The 17,601-nt window shown below is 50.6% G+C and overlaps 1 protein-coding gene and 1 non-coding gene across 10 annotated transcripts in view; both read left to right on the plus strand.

Annotated features, from left to right (window-relative positions):
• Window positions 1-16,557, plus strand: part of Hectd4 (HECT domain E3 ubiquitin protein ligase 4) — a 159,795-nt gene extending 143,238 nt beyond the window's left edge. For all 9 annotated transcript variants that reach the window (XM_027414103.2, XM_035443284.1, XM_035443285.1 and 6 more), the window contains 11 exons: window positions 146-269; window positions 3,076-3,266; window positions 4,641-4,787; window positions 5,567-5,686; window positions 6,128-6,283; window positions 7,902-8,005; window positions 8,181-8,402; window positions 12,250-12,413; window positions 12,876-13,071; window positions 13,208-13,430; window positions 14,385-16,557. In XM_027414103.2, the coding sequence (XP_027269904.1) occupies window positions 146-269; window positions 3,076-3,266; window positions 4,641-4,787; window positions 5,567-5,686; window positions 6,128-6,283; window positions 7,902-8,005; window positions 8,181-8,402; window positions 12,250-12,413; window positions 12,876-13,071; window positions 13,208-13,430; window positions 14,385-14,521 (1,784 nt within the window). In that variant the 3' untranslated portion in view covers window positions 14,522-16,557. The remainder of the gene's footprint in view (window positions 1-145; window positions 270-3,075; window positions 3,267-4,640; window positions 4,788-5,566; window positions 5,687-6,127; window positions 6,284-7,901; window positions 8,006-8,180; window positions 8,403-12,249; window positions 12,414-12,875; window positions 13,072-13,207; window positions 13,431-14,384) is intronic.
• On the plus strand, window positions 1,681-1,841 carry LOC113835512. The gene has a single exon (XR_003485100.1). It is a non-coding gene; the product is annotated as a U1 spliceosomal RNA (small nuclear RNA).
• Window positions 16,558-17,601: the final 1,044 nt, after the last annotated feature.

A 17,601-nucleotide genomic window follows, 5' to 3' on the forward strand; every position in this document is an offset into this window, starting at 1 on the left:
GCACGGGAAGGGGAGCTAGGCAGAGGAAGCCATGGACAAGAGTCCACAGTGAATGACAGTGAAGGGCCACAGTGTGCAGGCTTCCCACCCTGACTGTGACACTCTTGTTCCCACTTCTGACTGCATGCGCGTGCTGTGCCATCAGTTCCTGAGGAAAAGTACCTGACCCTAGAAGGATTTCACAAATTTGTCATCGATAGAGCCAAGCAAGATATCCGCAGTGTCTGGAGGGCAATCTTATCCTGTGGTTATGATCTTCATTTTGAGAGGTGAGAAACTGGCCTTCCTCTAGGTTGAGTCCAGGATAGAAGTGGTTTTGGCAGGCAGATGTCTCAGCTGTTGTCCTGCTGAGGGTCTGCTCTGTCTGTCTGTGATGCTTTGGCCCATGAAGCTGCTCCCTGAGTTTACATGATTGTCACATGATTTTTTTTTTTTTTTTTTTGCCCATTTGAAAACAAACTGTTCTTTTCCTTCAAATCTTGACTTTTGGTGCCATTACATGCATGGCTTAAACAGCAGACACTTCTCCATACAGTTCTGGGGGTTACATGGGGCCTCCCAGTGACCAGCACATGGTACCCTGCTCATTTCATCTCACTCAGCCTCTTTCTGTGCTTGCGTGACCTAATCTCTGCCTGTCTGCTTGTTTGCTTGCTTCTCCCTGCCTCCCTCTCCCCTCCCTTTCTTTTTGAGATAGTCTCACTATGTTGCCCTGGCTGTCCTAGAGCTCCCTATGTAGACCAGGCTGGCCTTGAAAGCATAGAGTTCCATCTGCCTCTGCCTCCTAAGTGCTGGGAATAAAGGTGTGCACCACTATGCCTGGCTTCACTCTTTTCTTAAAAACACATCAGGCCTGGGGAGCAGGAGAGATGACTCAGTGGTTAAGAGCACTGACTGCTCTTCCAGAGGTTCTGAGTTCAATTCCCAGCAACCACATGGTGGCTCACAACCATCTGTAATGAGATCTGGTGCCCTCTTCTGGACTACAGGGATACATGCAGGCAGAACACTATATATATACACAATAAATAAGTCTTTAAAAAAAAAAAAAAGACATCAGGCCTGTTGGATTGGGGCCCACTTGCATGATTTTTTTCAGCTTTTTCTGGGGTTCTTTAGGGTTTTTGTTTGTTTGTTTGTTTTGGTTTTTGGTTTGTTTGTTTGTTTTTGTTTTTTAATTTATTTTGGAGACAGGGTTTCTCTGTGTAACAGTCCTGGCTGTCCTGGAACTAGCTTTGTAGAACAGGCTGGGCTCGAACTCACAGAGATCCTCCTTCCTCTGCCTTTAGTGCTGGGATTAAAGGCCTGTGCCACTACTGCCTGGCTCTTTTAGCTTTAATACTATAATTAACCATAATTATATCTCCAAGTGTTATTACACTACAGTTTTGTCTGTGACGAGGACACTGCTTATTCTAAAGTCTTCCTCAGATTTCCTTGGGTCCCCATGCTCCCCTTCCCATGAAGGCAGCAAGGCAGGTCTTGGACAGGTCCCATGGACCCTGCAAAGCAGGGCTCGCTCCTGTCCACAGGTGAATCCCAGGCAAGCAGGGAGTCTGCAGAACCAAGGAAGTCACCTCACTAAACCACACTCAAGTCCCTCAGCCTTGTCCACAGTTGAACATGCTGAACCTCAAAAGAGGGGCTGCCCAGTACTAATGTCCTGAGAAGTCAGACTTCAGACTTACAGGGAAGAGTATCCTGTGCTCACAGAGTGCTTTTCCTAGGGTGTGGCTTGTCCATTGCACTCTGAACATGCTGACCCCTGTAATCTCGCCAAGTGTGGGAAACCCAACCCCATCATTTGTGCTCCTTGGGGACTGTGTTTGCATTCTACCCTGATTTGAGAATCTGCTTATTATTGTAGACATTAATTAGGTTAGAGGGACTCTTTGGACTAAGAGCTATAGTCTAGGTGGGAGGGGACAAGTGGGACCATCAGTGGAATCTGTAGTGAATGTTCCTTGTGCATGATAGTCCTCCCTGGACTGTCCTCCCTGCTTATCACTGACTGGTCTAAGGACAGATCAGCCCACCAAGTGGGGGCTGGGCAAGAACTCTGCAGTGAGAGGGACTTGGGTATCTGAGACCTGTAGTATGGGGCTGAGTTAGTCTCTAGTGTAAAGAGAACAGTGTCCCCTCCTGCCCCCTCCCGAGATGCTATGGCCAGCCTAGCACATGAGCCCTGGATGCTAGGCAGCCCTGCCTTTCCCAGGTGACAGCTATGGGTTTGTGAGAGAGGGATATGCACACTAACCACATAGCTGTTCTGGTGATTATTGCCTTGACCAGAAGACACCCTGTGGCTCTGCGTAGGGTAGCAGCTTATAATGCTTCTGCGCTATCTCACCCCATGTGGTTTTGAGGTTGGTGTCTTCAGCCCTGTTGAAGTCACTGTCAGCAGTGTGAGTTTTCCAGTTTGTCACACAGTTGGTGTTATGGGGTTCCACACAGTCATCCCTGTGATTGCCCAGAGTTCCGTTGCTAGGAACAGCACAAATTAGGCAGGCAGCAGTTTCTGGCATGGCCATGTAGGTTGCTCCCAGTGTTACTGCAACAAAACAGCCTTACAGTAAGCCCTTTCCAGCACACTTAGGTCTATCTTCCTAACGTCTGTGCAGGTAAATGCTGGAATGGGGTCACCTAGCTGAGGGGAACCATGTTGGCACCAGCAGCAGATGACTAGTACACGGATGACATAGGCACCATGCCATATGCCTTACAGGCATGAATTCTTGTGACATGCTGACACCAATGCCATTCTGAACTCATATTACGGAAAAATAAACCTGGGCTCAGAAATGGGTGTGCTTTTACCCCCGATCACTGAGTGTTCCCCATTTCTCCCCAGGACCACACACCTCAACCTAATAAGAGGAAAGCACTTGTGCATGGCATGTGGGCTTCCAGACTCCCCACAAGACTCCTCCATGCCCATACCCCTGAGCACTTGTACTTTGAAAGAGCTTTCTCTCTTGAGGAGCAATCTGATCTGCCCCAAAAATCCCTGAAAAACTGGGGTTAAGTGTGGCTCTAAACAGTGCCTTACCTGGTGCCTCTCCTGTTCTGCCCCAGGTGTGCCTGCATCGACGTCCGACATGCACAGAAGGCCTCCAGGAAGTGGACCCTAGAGATGGATGTGGCTCTTGTGCAGTACATCAACAGGCTGTGCCGCCATCTTGCTATCACACCAGCGCGGCTTCACCCTCACGAGGTGTATCTTGACCCAGCCGATGCCACTGACCCCAGGATGGCCTGTCTCTCAAGTATGTGGCCTCTAGGGGTGCTCCCCCATGCTGTAGAAATACTTAGGCCTCCCATGTGCATCCACTGAAGGGGCTGACGGGGCTGCTACTCTGGCCAAATTAGTCTCTGATCTTTGTTTGATGCTCATTAAAAGAAAGCCAAGGTGGGATAATGAGCTCAGAGTGGACAGAGATTCCTGCCACCACGCCCACGAAGGTCAGGCTACTGTAAGAGGGTTAGGGCTCTGCTGACCATCAGGGAGGGCAGTCCATGGACAGCAAGAAAGCTCTAGTGAGTCACCAGTCCTGCAAGGCTGCGCACAGGCACCACAGGGCCACTGCCTCACCTGGCAGCAAGGTCAGGACCCTTGTTCTTCTGGATGCAGGAGACAAAGATGGGCAAGTTGTCCATGATGTGAGTCTCTCACAGGGGAAAGGACACAGCTGTGTGGGGGAACTAGCAAAAAGGCAGTGTGCCAGTGGCATGGTTTTGTCACTGTTGAATGCAGCTGGGTGAAGAGCATACTAGACTCTGGCCTGCTTTTGCCACTTTTTGTTTGTTTCTTTGTTTGTTTGTTTTTGTTTTGTTTTTCAACACAGTGTTTCAGGGTTTCTCTGTGTAGCTTTAGAGCCTATCCTAGCACTTGCTCTGTAGACCAGGCTGGCCTCAAACTCACAGAGATCCACCTGACTTTGCCTCCCGGGTGCTGGGATTAAAGGTGTGCGCCACTAACACCCGGCCAACTTTTGCCACTTCTTATACATTGTAATTATTTTAAAGTTTAAAAGCCTTGTAGGGGCTGGCTCTTGGGACCCTACTCCTGGGTTGCCTTGCCCAGCCTGAATATAAAGGGAGGTGCTTAATCTTACAGCAACTTGATATGCCATGCTTTTTTTATACCCATGGGAGGCCTGTCCCTTTCTAAACAAAAACAGAGGAGGAGTGGATTGGGGGAGACAGAAGTGGGAAGAAGGAATGGGAGGAGAAGGAGGAGAATAAGAAACTGTCAGGATGTAAAATAAATAAATAAAATTTAAAAAGAAAAAACAACAAAACACCATGTAGGGCCAAGGGTGTAACTCAGAAGCAGAGTGATTGCCTGGTATGTATAAGGCCTGGGTTCTGTCTCCACAAAAAAACACTGAGGCCATATGCAGTCGTGGCGTGGCCCAAGGGAAGGATGGGGTAGGCTTGTATTCCCAGGGCCTCACCCCCTGTACCTGTTTGATACTGGCTTATGTTCCTGGGGAGCCCCCCACTCACAGTTTTTCTGGGCTCCCAGGGCTAAAGCCCACGGAAGGGAGGCCCCGTCCCACTCCATTCATCCTTGCTAGGTACAGACACTGTCTGGCTTGGCTGGCATTCATCCTGACCACCCCACCTTCTCTCTGTAGATGTGCCGATCGAGAGCTTGCGCCTTCGCTTCGCACTGCTCCAGTCTCTCAACACCACACTGGAGACCTTCTTCTTGCCCCTAGTGGAGCTGCGTCAGACACCCATGTACACACACAGCATTGCTGCCCTGCTGAAGGAGGCAAAAGGTCAGTGCTGGGCCACCCTCAGAGCCAGCAAGCAGGAAGGCCCACCCCTCTCTCACTGCTGGCTGGCAGGCAGGCCTCTGTCAAGCAGCAGGTTCCCTAAAAGAAGCTAATCAAAAGTAGCCTGAACCCGTAAAACAAAAAAACAAAAAGTTCAAAGCATTCAGAAATGAGGTTGGTGCATCTGCCCAGGGCGCACTCAGGAACTAGTTAGTGCAAGGCTGTCTTCCCAGCTGTGTGTTTATGCACAGCACATCGTGTGGGCGGGGTGGGACAGAGACTGGTGGACTCAGGGAGCTCGCTGACCAGGCAGCTTTGCTAAATCAGTGACCTCCAGGTTCAGTGAAGGACTGTCTCAAAGGAATAAGGTAGATGGTGACAGGAAAACACCAACAGCCTCCTCTGGCCTTTCTGCATGTATGTACACCCACACAAGAACATGTGCGTGTGCGTGTGCATGCTTGTGCATGCATGCGTGAGCGCGCACACACACACACACACACACACACACACAATAAGACAAGCAGTGATAGAGGTACCTGATGTTGACCTCTGCCCTCCCCATAGGCACATGTGTGTTTCCTGTACCACACACATAAAACAGATGGCACTTTACATGGTGTGTTTTTATCTCCCACTTGTCTATGTTTCTGTGATACCCAGGGACCTGACTAGAAGACATTCCAAAGGGTTAAGGGGTGAACATGGCCTTCCCCAGGTTGCAGGGGTGATTGGGAACGAGAAGCAACTATATCCCACCCCTCCCACATTTCTCTCTTCAGGACTGATCTTCTACGACACAAAGGTGACTGTGATGAATCGGGTGCTAAATGCCACTGTGCAGAGGACAGCTGACCATGCAGCACCTGAGATCACCTTAGACCCACTGGAAATTGTAGGAGGTAGGGCGGACAGCTGGCCCTTGAACCCCCAGGAAGGGCCTGGAGAGTGGTGGTGCTCTTCGGGCGGCCTGGGTCTGTGTATTAGGCTCCTGGTAGGTGAGGGGTGGTCCAAGGAGGGGCAAGCAGAGGTGCTTAGCACTCCCTGCTCCAGGGCCTTTCCTCCCTGGCTATAGGAGGGTACAGAAGCCATTCTACCTGGGAACAGGCCCTGGTTCTGTAGTTCAGGACAGGTGTGGTGTAGCCCAGAACAGACATGAAGTATTCAAGGGAGGAGCCATATACCAATTTTGGGGGCAAAGCCTCTGAGAGCCTCTAGGTGAACTGCACAGGCGAAAGGTCTACGTGCAGACGGAAGAAAAGCCAGCCTGGTCCGACCAGGCTTGAGTCTACTGGTGAACAGGCAGGGCACTGGAGCTTATGATCTGCTCCTTCCACTTCCAGGGGAAATCAGAGCCTCAGAAAACTCCTACTTCTGCCAGGCTGCCCGGCAGCTGGCCTCCGTGCCATCCTCTCAGCTCTGTGTCAAGCTGGCCAGTGGTGGTGACCCCACGTATGCCTTCAACATCCGCTTCACTGGGGAGGAGGTTCATGGCACCAGTAAGTGGCTCTTGGGCTGGGTGCAAATGCACAGACTCAGGCGTGGGAGGACTGAAATCCCAGGAGTGCTCTGCTAGTGAGAAGAAATGCCACAGTCAGGTCTGTCATCCCAGTCATTTGGGGGACCAAGGCAGGAACATCACAAGTTCAAGACCAGTTTGGGGGTACAGAGTGAATTCAAGACCAATGTTAGCAATTTAGTGAAACCTCTCTCCAAATGTAAAAAGGAGGGTAAAGGAGGGCTGAGGGTGGAGAGGACGTAGGTGGAACGAGCTGGATGTATAGGGATCTGGCAGTATAGACGGCTGGAGATATAATGGGGCTGGAGGTACAAAGTGACAGGAATGGAGAGGACAGGAGGCATGTAGAGGGATGGGGTGGAGAGGATGGGGTGAGGTATGGCTTAGACTCAATCCTCAATACAAAGTAAAAAAAGTAAATGCCATGTTCTTGTTGTCCTGGGCTATGGAAGTCAGGCTAGTTTCATTGACTTGTCCTGTCACCAACCATATGGGAACTGGTACCTGCACTGGTTTGGGACCTTGGTCAGTCTCTCCAGGTGTGTGGACCATACTCTTCTTAGCACACTAGTCCCACTCATACATCTTTCCCAGCAAGAGGCACAGATAAAAGCAGCTGCTTGAGCCCCAAGCTTGAGCTGCCCATGAGACATAGACATAGACATTGGGGTCTGTCCATTAAAGTGACACCTGGGATCATGACACTCCTTGGCAATGAGGAAGAACAGCTGAGATGTCCCTTGGCCCTGTCAGTCATGTTTGGAACTTTTACCTGCTGTAAGTGGGTGAAGAACCCTCTCTGACCCCCATTTCCCTCTGGACACACATGAAACAGCCTTAGTCAGGGAACCCTTTAGACACTCCCCTGCTTCTGTGACTGCCAGGTGCAGGCTCCATGCCTTGCTATAAGACCAGCATCTTACCATCCCACAGATGGGAACCTGAACTCCAGAAAGCTCAGCAGTGTCCCCACAGGCAGCCAGGCGCTGCAGCCCCAAGCTGAGGCCCAGCTGACCACAGGCTCCAGGCAAAAACCGGGCTCCTGCCTCTCAGGCTTTGACAACCTGCCCCAGACTGGGCTTCCCCAGCCTATAGTGTCCTGAACCGCCTGTAGCTTCCTGAGCCATGGGTACCAACAGGAACATTCTAAGTGGGAGTGGACAGAGGGATCCCAGCTGTCTGCAAGGATGCCACATCTGGCCATTCTCATCTGTATTTACTGAGCCAGTGCAGCTCTGAGAGATGGTGGGAGGCAGCACTAAACTAAAGCAACCCTCTCATCTGGGGACACTGGCACAATTAAGCCAAGCTTGGGACTGGCCTCATTTACTCCTCAGGCTTCAGGTTCTGTTTCTTACCCCTGTATGACAGGAGACAACTAACCCTGGGTACAGGTATCTTTGTGGAGAGCTGGGGCCAGCAGCTGAGCAGACCCACCCTCAGGCCTCCATGCTCAAGCAGGCAAGGGTTCTTTCTACACCATAGGAGTTGGCAGTGAGTTGACCTTGTGGTCCCAGTGGCAGACGGTTGTATGGAGGAAGTGATCTCCAGGGAACTCTCAGCCAGTGCTGAGACCTGATGGTCTGTCTGCTCTGCAGGTGGCTCCTTCCGTCACTTCCTGTGGCAGGTGTGTAAGGAGCTGCAGAGTTCCTCACTGTCACTGCTCCTGCTATGTCCCAGCTCTGCTGTCAACAAGAACAAGGTAAGGCAGGGGCAAGTGTTCTTGTGGTCCCATACCCTCCCCACAGACCTACCTGGCCCAGGTGGGGCAGTGTTGATGCCCAGCTGACTAAGCATGGGAACTGGGTACATCCTCACAGCATCTTCCCTCCTGCCTGGGACATATGCTCAGAGTTGACCTGACCTCACTCTTACAGGGCAAGTACATCCTGACGCCAAGCCCCATCACCTATGGGGAGGAACAGCTGCTGCACTTCTTAGGCCAGCTGCTGGGGATTGCCATCCGTGCAGATGTGCCTCTCCCCCTGGACTTGCTGCCCTCCTTCTGGAAGACGCTGGTTGGCGAGCCCCTTGACCCCGACCAGGACCTACAGGAAGCAGACATCCTCACCTACAATTACGTCAAGAAGTTTGAGAGTGTGAGTAAAGGCATATTTTTGGGAACAACAGGACCCCATGGTCATCTGGTCTAGCACTCCTTAAGGACCCAAGATTCCAGGGAAGGGGGACTGGGATTCTCCACAGAAGGCTTATCTCAGGGGGCAGAGAAACTGACAGAAGCAGACAGATGAAGCTGCCACTCCATGGGGCCCATTTACCATGTCCGTAACCAAGGATACAGTGGAGTGTTCCAGGCAGCTGAAGGGCCAGGAGTGTATATATGCATGCACATAGACCAGGTTGGGTTTCAATGTTGAGCTGTTTGAGAGCTTGCAAAAGGGAGAAAGAGGTGATCATGGGGTCCATGCAGACAGCAGGGACTTGTGGAGATAGCATCCTTGCTTCCTTTTTGCCCTCCTGGAAATAGTCAAACAAGTGTAAATGGTCAAATCATAGCCCTCCTACAGGAGGAGATGACCGGTACTTGGCTGAAGCTGGGCCTCTGGAGCCACTGGAGAGTTTCATTGGTTCTGTAGAGCCACCCCGTCCCTGCTTAGGCCAAGTTGTGCCCTCAGGAGCTCCAGGTTTCCCTTTCCTGTATACATATCACACTGAGGGCTTTCTTCTCCTCTTCCATCCAAGGGAAGAATGTGTGGGAGAGATGACAGGGCAAGCTGCCAGAGAACCCCTGCTTTACTCACCTTCAACACTTGAGAGAGAAAGTGGGGAAAGGGACTTTTAGCTACATCTCCCTCCAGGTTCCCTGCCTTGCGTGTGTCTGAGGCGTGGCAAGGCCATGCTGTATAGGACCTTGTCTGAGGGAGTTTGGGCTGATTCTGGTTCTCCCTGGCCACCTGGCAGCCTATTGAGGCCTCTCAAGAACAAGTGATTTGTTGTTCCCCTCAGCCTCCATTGGAGGGAGCAACAAAGCCAAGACTATCAGTCTTTATAAAAACAGGACCACTGTCCAGGAGGTGGTGGCTCAAGATTTAATCCCACAAGCCTGGGGTTGGTGGCGCATGCCTTTAATCCCAGCACTCAGGAGGCAGAGGCAGGTGGATCTCGGTGAGTTCGAGACCAGCCTGGTCTACAAGAGCTAGTTCCAGGACAGCCTCCAAAGCCACAGAGAAACCCTGTCTCGAACCAAAAAAGAAAAAAAGGGGGGGGGGGGCAGGGTTTCTCTGTGTAGCTCTGGCTGTCCTGAAACTCACTCTATAGACCAGGCTGGCCTCAAACTCAGATTTTCCTGCCTCTGCCTCCTGAGTGCTGGGATTAAAGGTGTACACCACCGCTACCAGCCTGTATAAGAGGGCCATTCTTAATGTGACCACCACAGTGTGGCTACTAGGTAGTGTCTGCAGAAAGCATCCTAATGCTCTAAGTGGGAGCAAGGGGCTGGGACAAGCAATGGTGTACAAGCTAGGCAGGACCACAGAGAGACAAACACTGGTGCCTCTCCTGAAGAACTCTCTCTCAGGGTTGTGAGATGGCACAGTGGGTAGCACTTGACACCAAGCCTAGCCATCTGTGCTTGATCTCTAGAACCATGCACTAGAGAGAAAACCAGTGCTTGCTCACTGGGTGTTAAGTGCTCTTGCTGGGTGCTCACTGCTGACCCTGACCCCACTGTCACTACCTTGAGCTATAGGCTGCTCCAATATAACTTCTTGAGAGAGAATTAAGTCAGAACTCTGGTAGCCAGTGACAGAAAGCCCAGTTCCAACAAACTAAAGAAAATTACAAAAGCAAAAATGTCCACTCTGAAAAGTCATGGATGCCAGACAGTGGTGGCACATGCCTTTAATCCCAGCACTCAGAAGACAGAGGCAGGAACATCAGTTTGAGGCCAGCCTGGTCTACAGAGTTAAGGTCCAGGACAGCCAGGACTACATAGAGAAATCATCTCAGTTGGGGTGTGGTGGGGGGGGGGGGGGGGGTGGGGAATCATGGGCATACTGGCCGGCAAGATGGCTTAGAAGGCAAAGGTGCTTGTCACCAAGTACACCCCCATAAATAAATCTAATTTTTTAAATTATTTTTTATTAGTTCAAATTAGAAAATATATCTGATTTTAAAATTATTAAAATTCATGGAAAGGGGATGGGGAGATGGCTTAATAGTTAAGAACATTCAGTGTTCTTTCAAAGGAACTGGGTTTGATTCCTGACACCATGAGTCAGTTCACAACCATCTGTAACTTCAGTTTTAGGAGGTCCAGCACCCTCTTTTAACTCCTGCATGCACATGGTACAGACACATGCAGGCAAAACACTCATACACATTAAAAATTTTTAATCATGGGGGGAAAAAAACAAAGGTTTGACTTCAGGCAGGTCTGAATCAAGGAGTTCAAATGATATCATCAAGTATCAGTCTCACATCAGACATGATGGCACACACCTTTATTCTAGTACTCAAGAGGCAAGTGGATCGCTGTGAGTTCAAGGCCTGTTTGATCTACATAGCAAGTTCTAGGCTGTTCAGGCTTCCATGATGAGACTATCTAAAAAGCAAACAAACGTCTGCCTTGTGGCCCCTGGGATGGCTCAGACTGGAGTTCTATCCCGAGGACCCACATGGAGCATGGAGAGAACTGACTCCTCCTAATTGTCCTCTCAGCTCCCATGCTCACTGTAGTCCACGTGTTATCCCTTCCCTCACCCCCTGTACACACACACACACACACACACACACACACACACACACACACACACACACACACACGTACGTAAACAAATAAAAGTCATTTTTAAGAGGCAGTATCCTTGGGCTAGAGATATGGCTCTGGGGTTAAGAGCACTGACTGTTCTTCCACAGGTTCTGAGTTCAATTCCCAGCAACCACATGGTGGCTCACAACCATCTGTAATGTGATCTGGTGCCCTCTTCTGGCACACACTGTATACATGATAAATAAATAAATAAATCTTAAACAAAAAAAAGAGGCAGTATCCTGGGCTGGGGAGATGAGATGGCTCAGTGGGCAGGAGCACTGGCTGCTCCTCCAGAGAACCTGGGTTCAATTCCCAACTCACAACCATGAGTAATGTCAGGGGATGGATCTGATGCCCATCTTCCTGGGCACTGCTTGCATGTGATGTACATACACAGATGCATGCGAGACACTCACCCACATAAAAAGTCAGTCACAGAAGCACACACCAGAACACAGCAAGCACTTCAGAGGTGGAAGCATGAGTTCAAGATTGCTGCGTATGCTGGTGGCGCAAGCCTTTAACCCCAGCACTCAGGAGGCAGAGACAGGTGGATCTCTGTGAGTTCAAGGCCACCCTGATCTACAGAGTGAGTTCCAAGACAGCCTCCAAAGCCACAGAGAAACCTTGTCTTGAAAAAAAAAATACTCCCCTGCCAAAAAAAAATGTTCAAGATAATTTCTAGCTTCATGGGGAGTGAATCTAAGACCATAGTGAGACCCTGTCCAAAAAAGTAAACCAGACCCCATCCCACCCCCTCCAAAAACAAAAACAAAAAACAGTTATAGCTCAGGTGTTTAGAGCAGGTCTTTAATCCTCATTACTTTGGAGGCTGTTGGGAGGATTATGAGTTCAAGGTCTGGGCTACACATCAAGTAAGGCAACTTAGAAAGGTCTTGCCTCACTCTGCTAAAAAGTGGCAGCAATCTGTGGAAGTGGACAGCAAGGATCATGAGATGCACACAGGGAAGAGGACTGCCACCTCCAGACAGCCTGGGCTTTGGGTTCCATGAGGCTGCCTTGTGATGCAGGCACAAGCTTGAACTCATGGCAATTCTGGCGAGGCCTATCACAGGCCTTTGAGTATACCAATGTTTGCCAGGATGTGGTTCCACTGCCCGGGGACTTGGCAGCAGACCAGCAGTCAGCCTCCCCGTGCCTGTGCCCCACAGATCAACGATGAGAGCGAGCTGGAGGCCTTATGCGCTGAGATTGCCTCCCAGCACTTGCCTACCGAGAGCCCTGAAGGTCCCAAGCCCTGCTGCCGGTTCACCTACTTGACTATGACTGGAGAGGAGGTGGAGCTGTGCAGCCGTGGCCGGCACATCCCTGTGGCGTGAGTGTGTGACTTGGAGGGGATGAACTACACCAGTGAGGGGGATGTTCCCAGGGGAAGGCATAAGATAAGAAGTGGGGATACTAGACTTCCCTTTAAGCAGTGCTTCTCATCCTGTGGGTCATGACCCTTTGTGGGGGTCAAATGACCCTTTCACAGGGATCAAATATCAGGTACTCTGCATATCAAATATTTACAATTCATAACAGTAGCAGAATTAGAGTGATGAAATAACAACGAAAATAATTTTATGGCTGGGGTCACCACATCATGAGGCACTGTTTTAAAGGGTCACAGGATTAGGATGGTTGCGAAACCACTACCTTAAGGCAATAGCAGCTCTGAAGGAGAGAGGTGAACCACAAAGCCAGGGCTCGACCGCCTTGGTGGGTGTGACTCTCAGGCCCAAGAGCTGTGCCATCACTCTCCCCCAACCCTCACTGATGGTCCTCAACCCAGCAGTTGGGAGAACAAGGATATCTACGCAGCAGCCATCCGGAGCTTGCGGCTACGTGAGCTACAGAACATGGAGTGTGTGACAGCTGTGCGTGCTGGCCTAGGCTCCATCATCCCCCTGCAGTTGCTCACCACCCTCAGCCCACTGGAGATGGAATTACGTACCTGTGGCCTCCCATACATCAACCTAGAGTTCCTGAAGGTAGGCAACTGTTCAGGCCTGTCTCGGCATTCTGCCTTTGCCACAGTTGCTTTGTGTTTTGGCCCACACACAATCACTGCCTCACTCTACCTGGACCTGGGCCAGGCCTGCTCACACCTGGACCTTTCTTCCCCAGGCTCACACCATGTACCAGGTGGGGCTGATGGAGACTGACCAGCACATTGAGCTCTTCTGGGGGGCTCTGGAGACGTTCACCCAGGAAGAACTGTGCAAGTTCATCAAGTTTGCCTGCAACCAGGAGCGCATCCCTTTCACCTGCCCTTGCAAGGATGGGGGCCCTGACACAGCCCATGTGCCACCGTACCCCATGAAGATTGCCCCTCCAGATGGCACAGCAGGTATTGCCCTTCCCAGCTCCTATTCTAGGTGGGACCCTTGGGTCCTTGTGGAGCACAGTGACCGGGGCTCATACATATGTGATGGGGAGTTCTGCTACAGTTCAGCCCTGATGCTGCACACCATCCAGAATCTTAAGAGTCCAAGGAGCCATGACTTGTCAATTTCTTACCATAGTTTTATTTTTAGTTCTACTAGAGATTAAATCCAGGGACTCCCATGAGCTAGGGTGACTAGATACCTCTGAGACACACCACTAGTTTCTGAACTTTCAAGTGCAGAAAGATAATTTGTTGTTTTTTTTTTGTTGTTGTTGGTGGTGTTTTTTTGACAACATCTTATGCTTCAGTCTGGCCTCAAACTCACTGTGTAGTTGAGGATGACCTTGAACTGATCCTCCTGCCTCTACCTCCCAAGTGCGGGATTATAGGTGTATACCATTGTGCCCAGTCAAAAGGATGACTTGCCTCCCTGTTGGGGAATCAAACCCTAGTGTGACAGATGGGGATTTTTACCACTGTACTTATGAGGACAGTAGGAGTTTGACTTCCTTTCAAAATGTGGAACACCAGCAAGATGTCTCAAATCATGAATTCTATCCCTGGCTCCCATATGGTGGAGAGAGCTGACACCTGCAAGTTGTCTTTTGACCATATGTGGACCACCACACATAAAACCATTTTTTTTAAAGCCAGGCACAGTGGCATACTTGTGGTCCCAGCACTGGAGACAGACAGGCTCACTGTGGCCAATCCAGCCTGCTTGGCTAGCCCCAAAGTGAAGGGGATAGACTGCTCCTAGGGAACAGCCCAGAGCTGTCCTCTATCCTTCAAACATTCAGGCACACATGCACAGAGACCACACACACGCACACAGCATTCGCTCGATAAACAAATGGGTACCCAGGAGCGCAGCCTGTCTCTGAAGTGAATGTTGTGTGTTTGTGTCTTGTGTAGGTCCCCCCGACTCCCGCTACATCCGAGTGGAGACCTGCATGTTCATGATCAAGCTTCCCCAGTACTCCTCCCTGGAGACCATGCTGGAGAAGCTGCGCTGTGCCATTCACTACCGAGAAGACCCCCTAAGTGGCTGATGGGAGTGAACCACAGTATTAGGCTATCACCAAGGCACCATTCTGCCGGCTTGGGAAGCTTGCCAGTGCAGGCACATCCCGCTAGGGCCCCAAGTGAGGAGCTGGCGACATTTTGCTTTTCTGAACTTTCGTCAGTGTCCCAGGGCCACCTGGAAGACACCTTTTGTATGTGTCTGTGTTGTGAGGGTCTGTTCCTTTGCTGCCTGTTTGTGGTACATTTGTAGGATAGTTTAGTTCCCAGACAGTTTATGTCAAATTTGATCTTCCTGGACACTGTCTTCAGTGGCTACCAGATTCTGATGCCACAAGGTTCCAGCTGGTTCTGCATCACAGATCCACCAGCGGAAAGCTGGGGGTGAGATGACCTCAGCCACACCAAGTGTCCTGTTCTCTCTCTCTACAGAGTGTCTCCACAAATGTGTGTGGCCAGTCCTGCCCTCCTGCCCTGAGCTGGCATCATTCCCAGAGGCACCTTCTGCAGGCCTCCCTCCTTCCATCTTGAAATGGATGAGCCAGTGCTCACACATTCAAGAGACACACAGGGAGCTCATGTGTTAATCTTCCTGCTTTACTGTGTGTTCCTGGTCTTTTTATTTTTATTTTATTTATTTTTATTTTTATTTTTTTATGAAAAACTCACAGAGGCCCCTTGTCTCATCCCGTCCAGGCAGCCCTATCTGCCACCTGTCTCTTCTGGGCCCCTGTCTGCATTTCTCCTGAGGACTCCTCAGGAGCAAACACCAGGGGCTACTCCAGGCCTTAGTTCCCAGGGACAGGTTGGGTACCTCCTGGTGGCTGGAGTTGAAAAGACAGCAGAGCTGGAGGGATAGTGCTGAATGGTCCTTTTCTACAACTGACTGCACAGGAAAGCACATGGTGTAGCCTGTCCTACTCTGCTCACAGAAGGCCCCTCCTCAGCACAGTGCTGGAAGGAGCCCAGGGAGGGCTTACAGTACAGCCTGTCTTTAAAGACTGACTGAGGTGCTCTGCCCAATGAGGGCTGCATCAGTGACCCAGATGGAGACTGCAGGGGATTCCTCTGTGCCCTGGTTGACCTGCCCAGCACCCTTTGTGCCCCAAGTGTGTGTGTGCACCAGGGCTGAGCTGCCTGCAGGCTCACCCACTACCCCAGTGCATCTGTGCCCCAAATAAGTCTTTGTCCAATGGTACTTTATTCAAGAACAGCACATGCCACCTGTTGGACACTGTCATTTGGGCCTTGCCAGTCATCACAGAATGGCAGTGCTGTAGTTATTGTATGATATTGTGCACACAGAAGTCATAAGGAGGATATGCTCCTCTCTCTGCAGCACCTGGCCTGCTGGAAGGTGTACAAGCTTTAGGGCTGGCATGCCAGCATCCATCTCTTCCCTGTTACGCTTAGCAAAAGCGTTGTGGACCATTACAGAAAAGACCCCCGACCCAACCTCACCCAACCCTACCCTACCCAAGGAAGAGACAGACCCAGCTCAGTGTGACGGCCACGCCAGTCACTAGGCTGCAGCACTCACTTGGAGGTAAGTGCCCGAACAAGCCCTGCTCCCACAGAAGACAGTGGCTGCTGCTCGGGACCACCCTAGCGACCTCAAGGATCCTGACTCCATTCTACAGAAGGAAGGAGCCCCTGAATTTACTAAAGTGGGTTTTCATCCCTGTACCTTCAAAATCTTGGTTCCCCTTCAATCCTCTTCCCATGAATGGACTCTGGATTCTGTCAGCTACCTCCCCAAGAGGGGTTCTGGAAGTTTCTGTTGGCCCATTCCTTGATTACATGACAGCTGTGAGTGAGACGTCTGCTGCTAACTCAGCTGTTTCTCCTAGAGAGCACACTGAGGTCCAGACAGATTCCCAACCTTGGCCCTGAACAATGTGTGCTGTAAAGTTACTTGATGTATATTTATTATAATTATTTATGATTGCATTAACAGACTTCCCATTCAGTCTGATGCTATTTACACTATGCTGTGTAAAGAAAGCTCACTACAGGAAAAAGTCACACCAATAAATAACCTTCATCTAAGTGATTGACCCTAAAAGTGTATGATCATGTCCTCTTGCTGAGTTAGCTCACAGGCGGGCACTGCTAGATGGCTCTGATCCCTAATGTTACAAATGGCTAGGAATTCACATTTGTGCTTAGCAGGGTCTCTCTGCACTCGATGTGATTCGTGCTCCATTAGCTTATGAACAGCGGCATCTTGTTCCACGAAACCCCTCAGCCTGCACATTCCACATGGGTAAAAAGTAGAACCATGGTCAGAGCTCAGCCTAGCCCTGCATGTGCTGCCCACTCCGTCCTGGTGGCTTGTCTGTGCTCTGAAGCCTGGCATGGGCCTTTTCCAGAGCAACTGTTACCCTGGAAGAGTTTGGCTGTTCCTAAAAGTCCTTCTTGGGGAGACATCTAGACCTTGGGCATCTAGACCTGCTTGAACAGGGACCACCTACTCAGGGACCCCAACTCCATTCTAACTTGCTTGTCCCCTCCTAATCCTCCATGATCATCATCACCCAGTCTCCTAAATACATCTTCATCACAGGGACAGAAAGGACTCATGTGGGTGCCAACCAAGCAATTTTCCTTCCTTATCCTGTCACTCGAAACAGCACAAGCCAGCATTCGCTCACGGCACAACAAGCACTCCCCACTCTTCAGTGTCACCTTACAAAGCACGTTCAGAAGACTCCTTGGCTGGAGAGCACTGCTGGGACACCAGGAGACATTCTACAGCATCATTGGGTAGAGACATGTGATCTGGACCATGAATGTTGGAGGGGGGGAGCTGTGCACCATGTATCCATGGCATCTCTAGGAGGTGGGAAACCAGTAGAGAGGGATGTGTGTTCAAGACCCCCTTGAGAGACTCCACAGACAACAAACAGCCCCAGTCCAGCCAGCAGGTGAGGTCTGCAAGAGCAGAGTGAAGCAACCCAACACCTCAAACGTCTGAAGCATTGGTCCCAGAAAGAAGCCAGCGCATTAGTGACTGGAAGAGCAGCTCTCCTGGGTGTGCACAGGCCTTTGTGCAAGGAGGCACCACTGTGAAGGGATCTCGTGAGGACCAAAAAACAAAGGAACCAGG

This window comes from Cricetulus griseus, chromosome 4, assembly GCF_003668045.3.
Source record: "Cricetulus griseus strain 17A/GY chromosome 4, alternate assembly CriGri-PICRH-1.0, whole genome shotgun sequence".
NCBI lineage: Eukaryota > Metazoa > Chordata > Mammalia > Rodentia > Cricetidae > Cricetulus > Cricetulus griseus.